Source organism: Metopolophium dirhodum, chromosome 3, assembly GCF_019925205.1.
Source record: "Metopolophium dirhodum isolate CAU chromosome 3, ASM1992520v1, whole genome shotgun sequence".
NCBI lineage: Eukaryota > Metazoa > Arthropoda > Insecta > Hemiptera > Aphididae > Metopolophium > Metopolophium dirhodum.
The window spans coordinates 21,780,299-21,789,310 of NC_083562.1; the positions used below are offsets into that span (position 1 = coordinate 21,780,299).

A 9,012-nucleotide genomic window follows, 5' to 3' on the forward strand; every position below is an offset into this window, starting at 1 on the left:
TGCTTCTGCCTTCTATACCGTTGCCGCCGCCGCTGGTGGCAGTAGTAGTAGTAGTAGTAGTAATAGTAGTAGTAGTAGTACTAGTAGTACTAGTAGTATGAGTAGTAATAGTAGTAGTAGTGTTGTTGGTGGTGGTAGTGTTGACGGTGGCGGCGGCGCGTGCGCTCTCTCTCTTACTCTAGTCTAGCGCCGCACACTTTCTCGCTCGTTCACACACGGTTTGTGGCCACACACCGACACTCGCACACCTTCGATACAACTAAACCGCGAACATGACACCCGTCACGATCCTCTAAACACATATATAATATACACACTCGTCGGTGTGTCGTGGAGTGTGGACGCTGATGCGCTCGCCGCTCAGTGCCGACGATATCATTTTTGCGCGCGCTGTCCGGGAATATTTTTTTGTTCTCAGTGGGCGGTGGTGGGGGGTCTGGCGCGAAATCACATTTTTACAACTTTCAAAAATTGCCGAAATTGAATCGCTTACATCAGTTACATCGCCAATGATCATAGAAGTTCAAGTCGCAAGTGTACACGACGTGTTATGGTTATCACTTACAACCATACACCGGTGTTGGTTTGCGTTATGAAAAAATATAATAATTATAATTGCTATTTTCAGTCGGTAGATGTGTGATAGTAAGATAGCAAGTAAAAAAACTATTCTAAACTCATGCGTAAACTGAACACGGTCGCTGGAGGGTCGCATGGAACAAAGTGGAGGGCGTCTAGGGCCCCGTGAGCGAGCACAGCAGTTGAACGCTACGCCGGATGCCGGTAGTTGTGTGGCGCGCGCGGGGGACGTTTGGCCGCGGCCTCGTGGGAAAAATTATAATAAGGTGGCTTTCGGGAGATTCGGTGGCGAAATATAGAAACACGTTTGTCAGGCCCGCGGACTCTGCGGCCGCCGGCCACGTTCATGTAATTGCTTGGTTGTATTGGTTAACTGGTTGAGGCCCACCGCTGTCTATATTCACGCCGAAACTCGCAACGCCACCCTTCCAATTTCCATAGAGCAACAATAACTCGATGCACCCTTTGCACTACCACCGGTTGGTCGATAACGCTCAATCGCCATCTACACGTGGCACCAGACACCGCCGCCGCAGCGTCTATTTTTAGATTCGTCCGCTAAAGATGCTATCTTTGCGTCTATAATAATAGTATATATTTTATATATTATATTTAACTCGTCATATAATATACACCGCATAATACCAGACGAGATTTAATAATTTTTTTGAAATAATATTAATTGTGGTGCGTTTAATTTTCGGGGGTTGGAATATTCAAATATCCCTGGTGGCTGGTGACAACGCTATTTTGGGACTTTGGGAGCTGCATATAGTGGACAAAATAGGAATCATCTTACCAAAAATGGTATTGGTCAGTTTAAGTTGCATATGTAAACCATAGCTATTAAAGTATTAACTGAATATAGCACATTAAGTAATTAAATGTTTATGTATTTAATACAGTGGCGGAATTACGGAGCAGGGAATTTTTTTCGGAAATCTATATATTTCAACGAGTTAGGTACAATGGTACAATTAGAATTTGTCGGTCGGACTTAGTTCCAAGGTTATAATTTTACATTTTTACGTCTATTCCATGATTTTTATTCGAAAAAGTACATTTTAAAACTTTATTAAATAGTATGTAACTATATATTTTAATGTATGCTGGTATGTATGCATTTATACATTTGCCTACTTACATTATACAGATTACAGATCATAATGGTTGGACTGAGAGGTAATTATGATATAAATCAAATTATTTTACATTCTTGATTTTTAATCAAGTAAGTATGGTAATTGAAATGAAAAGTCTGAATTTTGAAAACTTCAAGAATCTGTGTTAAATAGGAAAATAATAAAAATGTAACTCAGTAATGATGAGTAGGTGGGTAATTTAGCTAGCTTTAGTATAAAATATTAATGAGAGAGATTCGATGTCACAGCCAAGCGGTATAACCACTTGAATCCATAAAAACGTCGGCGTGAACAGTCCCAAAATTTCTATTTTTTTAACTTTTCTCCTAAACTATGATAGCTAGAAAGTTGGTTGATAACTCATTAAAAAGGGATTTATCAAGTAGATACTAAATGTGGAATAAAAATTTTTTTAAAAAAATATTTATTTGTTCACAGATAAAAAAAGAGTTATTTTTTGCTAGATTTTCATTTAGTGAGGTAGTTTTCCGAAACTGGATAACAGATTTTGTTGTTTTGGGTCTTGTTAGATTCACATTGGCTAGGAAAAGTGCAGTGAAGATTTTCAGAACTTTATCTCCAATCGTTAATTCACTACAAAGCTGTAAAGCTGAAAAACATCAAAAAACGCCCAATAAAATTTGTTTTAATTTTTTTAATGTTCTGTAGTGATTTAACTATTAAAGATAAAATTCTGAAAATCTTCACTACACTTCTCCTAACCAATGTGAATCTAACAAGACCACAAACAACGAAATCCGCTCTCCGGGTTCGGAGATCTATCTCACTAAATGAAAATGAAAATGATTTTTTGTGCGGCTGTTCACACCGACATTTTTCTTGATTCAAATTGTTATACCGCTTGGGTGTGATATCAGTTAATACATAGAGGGGGGCACGTGCCCTCAGTGCCCACCCACTGGCTACAACACTGAAGGTGCCATAGTATGTATAACATGATAATATAATAAAATATAATTCAAAATTTTAACTAAGAAGTTTTTACAGATTACCTTTGAGAATAATTAATAAATAAACAAAAAACTATAGATTTAGCTGGATGAAAGATAGGTATATATATATATATCAAGATTGGTAAGTACAGAGAATTATTGATTGTAAATTTAAAATATTTGGATTTAAGAATATTTATGAATGGCAAACGATTCGTGGTGGTGGCCGGTGGGATGATAAATTGTATACGTCATATACGGCACTCAAGCGGAGCATAATATACATACCTACTTATAATATTATATCAATATGACAATTTAAGTCTACAATATGCAGCGGAGCTATAAATTGAGTTCACAGTATAGTTTTACATCAAAAACACAACACAATAATGCGTGAAGGCCATTTAATGTCTCATACTGCAGTTATGTATATGTATAGGTAAACACGCTATTTTACTTGATATACTAATTAGGTTTAGGACTAAGAGGTGTGCTCCAAAATGTTGTATAGGGGGTTGGTTTCAAATTTTTTTCCAAACAAAATATTTATTAAATTTAGTGTTATACATAAATTACATTACATTTATAATTCTAGTTTAGCGCCAATGCGAATTTTTTTTCGGAAACCTATGTCCTATATATTAAAACCAGTTTACAACGATAGTGCAAAAATTAATTGCCGGAAATCGTAAGTTTTTATATAGTACAGCCTTACAATGTTCTCGATTTTCGGTGTTTCACGTTGCACACGTACAACGCTTATATAGTTTACCACGCTTATATAACGAATTACAAATTTTTATTTTTGAAACCTATGTAAATAAAAGTTAGAGGGATGTTTTCGATTTCAATATTGTCTGAGCGAGCGAGTGACCACGCTAGGTGTATATTAAAATACCAAAAATTTAAATTAGCTATATCTTTAAAATAAGACGTCTGACCGCCAAATTCAGACTCCCTCATCGTTTTCAGTATGCATAGCTACATAAGTACGTTAAGACAAAAAAATTGAAGAAAAAGGTATTGTTTAGTAAAACAGAAAAGTTTCAAACGCGTAATAAAATATTGCGTTGTACGAATATGCGTATAAAACACTGAAAATCGTGAACTTTGTAAGGCTAAAACTAATGATTGCCACGGCAATTAATTTTTGCAACATCGTTTTTATTAACTTGTTGTAATACATAGATTTCCAAAAAAAAAAAATTGAAAAATTCGCGTGGGCGCTAAACTAGATTTGTTCCCAATAATTTAATATCAAAATAATAAATCATATAGTGGATATATATTAAATAGGTACAAATATAATTATATTTTTCGTTTTTCTTAGGACTTCAAGAAGTCTATGTAAATATTTCACAATATAGTTTTTTAACACTTATATATTATACATTTTCAAAATTAAATATAACATAATAATATCAAAAGGAACAAACATATTATATTTTTGTTAGGAATAAGGGCTGCAGAATTGCAAATAAATAGTTTTTTTTACGTTTAAATAATATAAATTAACAAAATTAAAAAAAAATTAAAATAATATCAATCCAATAATTGTTATTAATATTATTTTATTTAACTAAAATATAATTGTAAATAGGTATCTACCAAAAAATATAAAATGATAAATTTTCGAAAATAATTCATTAATTTTAGCGGGGAAGTTATTTTGATGTCTTCAATGCCACAGCGTACTGTTTGAAGAATAAGTTAAAGGGGATGCCAATCAGAGGTGGGGTGACTTAATCCCTCTTCATCCCCCCTCAACTTAAACTTCCATACCTATACATAACCTCGTAGATACGTAACAAAATGGCCGGTGAACATTTTTACTTAAAATATTATTATTTACAGTTATTATTATTTCGTATGGCTTCAATATGAGCAACATCAACAACACTTAAAATATATTATTTACAGTAATAGTATGTTTATTATTACTTGCTCTAGTCGTCTATGGCGTATTCTATACGATAATTTTATTTTTTATTTTTCTCTTGAATTCTAGAAAATTTCTATTTGCGCATAACAAAGTCTTTCGCGCGTACCTTGAGTCCTTGCGGCTGATCATTATCACGATGAAGATTTTAATCAAATAAAATAACATTTAATTATAGAATGATGTGGTGGTTGTGACTTGCGTCGGTTACGGCAGTGGATACTGAGTACGGATAGGTTTAAATGTAGAATATTATATTCCATAATATTTCTATTCCGTCGCCATGCGCTAACTCAAAATAATTAATAAGTGCGCGCGCGCAAAAACAAATTCAGTTGCAGTGCCGTACGATTCACGTTTCGAGCGCTCATCTGCACGCACTGTATGGCCAATATTTATAACATGTGATAACACGGCCTGATAATATTTTGTTTGATCTATGGATTTATAAGGTGATAACAAATTGAAAATATTGTTTCCGAATTATTGAAAACAGTACATTATTGACATGTGTTAACTGTTAATTAATGTTAATTCTTAGTACTTAATAGTTAATAGTTATAACTTATAACTTGTTAATTGTTAACGACACAATAATTTTGTTTTGTTTTTAACAATGGAAGAATGTGTTGGATTTAAAGGTAGGCTAATAATGTTACAATAAGTGCATGAGTTATTTGATGCACATTTTACTATTGTTACTATTTACTTAATTTCTATAATAGTAAGCACTAAGCATAATAATATAATAAAGCAAATATCTACTATAAATTATAGTAAAAATAATTATTATCATAATATACTTAATTTATGGTATTTGAATATTACTAATTTTAAGAATTTTAAAACCATAACTTATTATTTGGTATCTATATTAAGTTTATTTCTTGTATTTTCACAGTTCTCCCGGTGAAAGTCAATGAAAATTCCAAAGCTATTCGTCAGTTATTTTTAAAAATGCATATAACCAGGGACAAATGTGCACAAAAACCAGAATATCAGACACTATTTGTGGTCGGCGTTCCTGAATTTTGCGATCAAGTAATTATTCATTTAAAATTAATTTAATTTTTACAGTATGGTAAATAAGTTTTTAATTATTCAATAAACCATATACGTTTACAAGATTATGCATTATTAGCTTATAATTAATAATCAAATACACTTTTTTGTGGGCTGATATCAGGGCGCCATTTCAGTTTTTTTAAGGGTGTGTAAACAATTAAAGAATCCAAGTTATTCCCACCACCAGGCAAATCATTAAAAAAACATTTCTCATGTTTTCGCTATAAAATTTTTATTATCTACAACATAGGTACTTAGCTTTTAAAAATACCTAACATATAAAATAAATATTAAAATTTTAAGGAGGTACCTTATCATTCAGCTTTTATTATTTTTAAACTGTTGAATGCATATATATTAAATTTGATCAATTGCAAACAAAAGGGAAAATACAAATTAATTACACGCCGGTGGATAAAGTGATACTGATTTTAATTTATCAATTATCAAACCAAAAAAACACAATATTATAATATTATTTATGATTTATGTTTAACAGTGAATACTGAATAGTGGTGCATGCACAATTAAATATTGGTAAACTGATGGCCAAGGCGGCAAGGCCATAGTACTAATGACGTCTAGGCTAATTGTAGATAAAATTATTACAGGGTGTGCAGTGCATACTGCATACCCAGCCCTCACCCAAATGGCTCCCCTGACGAAAATTTTAACATTTTAAACAATTTGATTAGTTTGTTATAGTTATGCTTTAATACTAGATGTGTTGTTGAATCATCGCAAAATTCTATTTTATTTATTTAAAAACAACTATTTAACATATTTTAATTGAATAATTTCAGAAAACTATGAAACACGCATTTCGTTGCTGTGGTAAAGTAAAATCAGTATATTTTCACAATGAACCAACTCCAATTGAACCAGAAATATTGCCTTCTAAATATTTCATTCCAAAATCAATTAAAGTACGACCATACATATTATATGCATAAATAATTTATTAATAGTGATTATGATTTCAGGGCTTCAAAGTGGCTTATGTCGTGTTTGCACACACATCTGGTTTGGAAAATGCATTGTCACTAAAATGTACTGAAAGTGAACCTTTCATTTTGTCCACACAATCTGCTCCAATCACAAATATAGTTAACCGTAAGAAAGCAAATATAAATAGTAACATTTTAAAGTTCAGTTGATCAATTGTTTTTTTTATTTTTAGGATGGTGTGAGAATTATAATGACAGTATTGTTGATGAAAAAGAATTACAATTGGAGATTGATACTTACATGTCGAAATATGACAAAACGTCAGCAGCACGAATCCAAACTGAAAAAGAAACAGTTGACAATGAAGATGAAGATGGGTGGAAAACTGTTACTAAAAAGTATTTTTTTTGTGATCTTTCAAAAAATTACAATATTTTGGCAACAAAATATGTACAACTGCAAAATTTAAATATAATATTTTTGTGACCAACTAAATTCATTATTCTTATTTTTATTATACTTGTTAAATATTCATCCACATTTTTAGAGGAAGGAATCCTGGATTTGCACGCAAGGAAGTTATTAAGAATAACATAATGAAAAACGAGGCTAAGAAAAAGATAAAGAAAACACTGAAAAACTTTTATCGGTTCCAAATTAAAGAAACTAAAATAAATCGTAAGTATTTAAAATGCTATATAATTTGTAATAAAAACAATTTGTACATTTTTAATTAATATAATAATATTATTTTAGAACTGATGGAGTTACGCAACAAGTTTGATAATGACAAATCAAAAATTGAACTACTAAAACAGAGCAGAAAATTTAAACCTTTTTAAGATGTATGTTAAATAAACCGTGTTTTGTTGGACAAAAAATAATTATTATGTGTTATTGAAATCTTATTACACAATTATAATTGTAGAAAAAAAACATATTTTTATAATTATTTTAAAACGTGAAACTAGCTATAATTGTGCACAGGTTTTGCAGAGTTCATAGTATATTTTATAATGTATCTTAATTAGCAAGAGCAAAATGGAATATTGGAAAATTTCCTGAAAAACACTGCTCAATCAAAACATGCTTACTATCCAAAATATTGCTGACAGACAGAAAAAAAAACACATTGTAAAACCAATACATACTTTGCTCTGCTCAGAATCTAAAAATATGTTCTAGGTGACTAGGTATCATTTTATTACACTAGGTATAGTCCTGGATTTCATACACAATCACTAAACAAGAATTGAATCAATAGTGTGCTAATGGTCCCTTAAACATGATTTAGTGGCCCGAGGGCCAAGATGGATCCATTAAATTCTTTAATTTTCCACGCAACCTATAGGTTTCATGGCATATAGTTATCTGAAATGAAAACATGTTGAGAAATACTGCATACCTTTAATAAAATGATTAATACGTTTATACAATATACATATACATAATTTTTTCTGTTCCATGTATTTATAGTTGAATAATTTATTTTTATTTTGTCAATTAGTTAAAAAATAATGATGTGATTTTTTTTGAATGATTGAAAATTGAAAATACTGATCATTTTTGCATTGAAAACTTAAACTTACTATTTGTTTTTATTTTAATAGATATTAAGTATAAAACATTTTAATTACATTTTAACTTAAGACTTACAAGCATGTATGCTGTATGTACTACAACCTATATTTATATAAAGCAATTGGGGTCTTCCAGTTTACACATCAAATTTGTAATATTTAAAAAAAACCTATAATAATTAAATCATTTTAGTACTTCTTAAACATTTGCTCCTTAGTGCCAATGTTGATTGTTGGTACATACATTTCATAGTATTATAAATTATAATAATAATATAATAATTGTAGGTGTGTTGATAACTATTTCACAAATATGGCCTAGAGAAAAATTTCGGAAAATACCATAAACAATAGGTAAACATATTAATGTATATGGAAAATACAAATACGAGTAAAAAAAACCCATAAGTCACTCACAAAAAATCACATTTGAATAAGAGAAATTTGCAAATTCAACTTGATTGATATAAAATAAAAATTAAATAATTAAAAAATTTAAGAAGTAGGTAGGTATTAATTAATATTGTATAGCAAATGAACTAAATACAATTTGTATTTATTATAACGCACTAAATCGATAGTGTCCAACCAAAGTTACACGCACAACATCACTTTTTTTTACTTATCAGTACTGATTCTAAGATTTTTTTAAAATTAACTTGTATCTATTGATACTCATTTATAGTGTACGAAATTACAAATTCAATGAAGAAACCGAGCTTCAATAACATTAACACAGAATGTCTTGCGACTATTATCAGTTTTGACTTATAAAAGGTGGGCAAGTGGGTGTCGTTCTGCTA

At 30.7% G+C, this 9,012-nt stretch overlaps 1 protein-coding gene across 1 annotated transcript; it reads left to right on the plus strand.

The window, feature by feature from the left end:
- The first annotated feature begins 5,067 nt into the window (after positions 1-5,067).
- LOC132941176 (ribosomal RNA-processing protein 7 homolog A) lies at positions 5,068-7,513 on the plus strand. The gene is made up of 7 exons (XM_061009115.1): positions 5,068-5,257; positions 5,518-5,657; positions 6,485-6,607; positions 6,665-6,794; positions 6,862-7,027; positions 7,177-7,307; positions 7,386-7,513. Exons 1-7 carry the CDS (start codon positions 5,233-5,235, stop codon positions 7,469-7,471), a joined length of 801 nt encoding a protein of 266 aa, XP_060865098.1. The 5' UTR covers positions 5,068-5,232; the 3' UTR covers positions 7,472-7,513.
- The last annotated feature ends 1,499 nt before the right edge of the window (positions 7,514-9,012 follow it).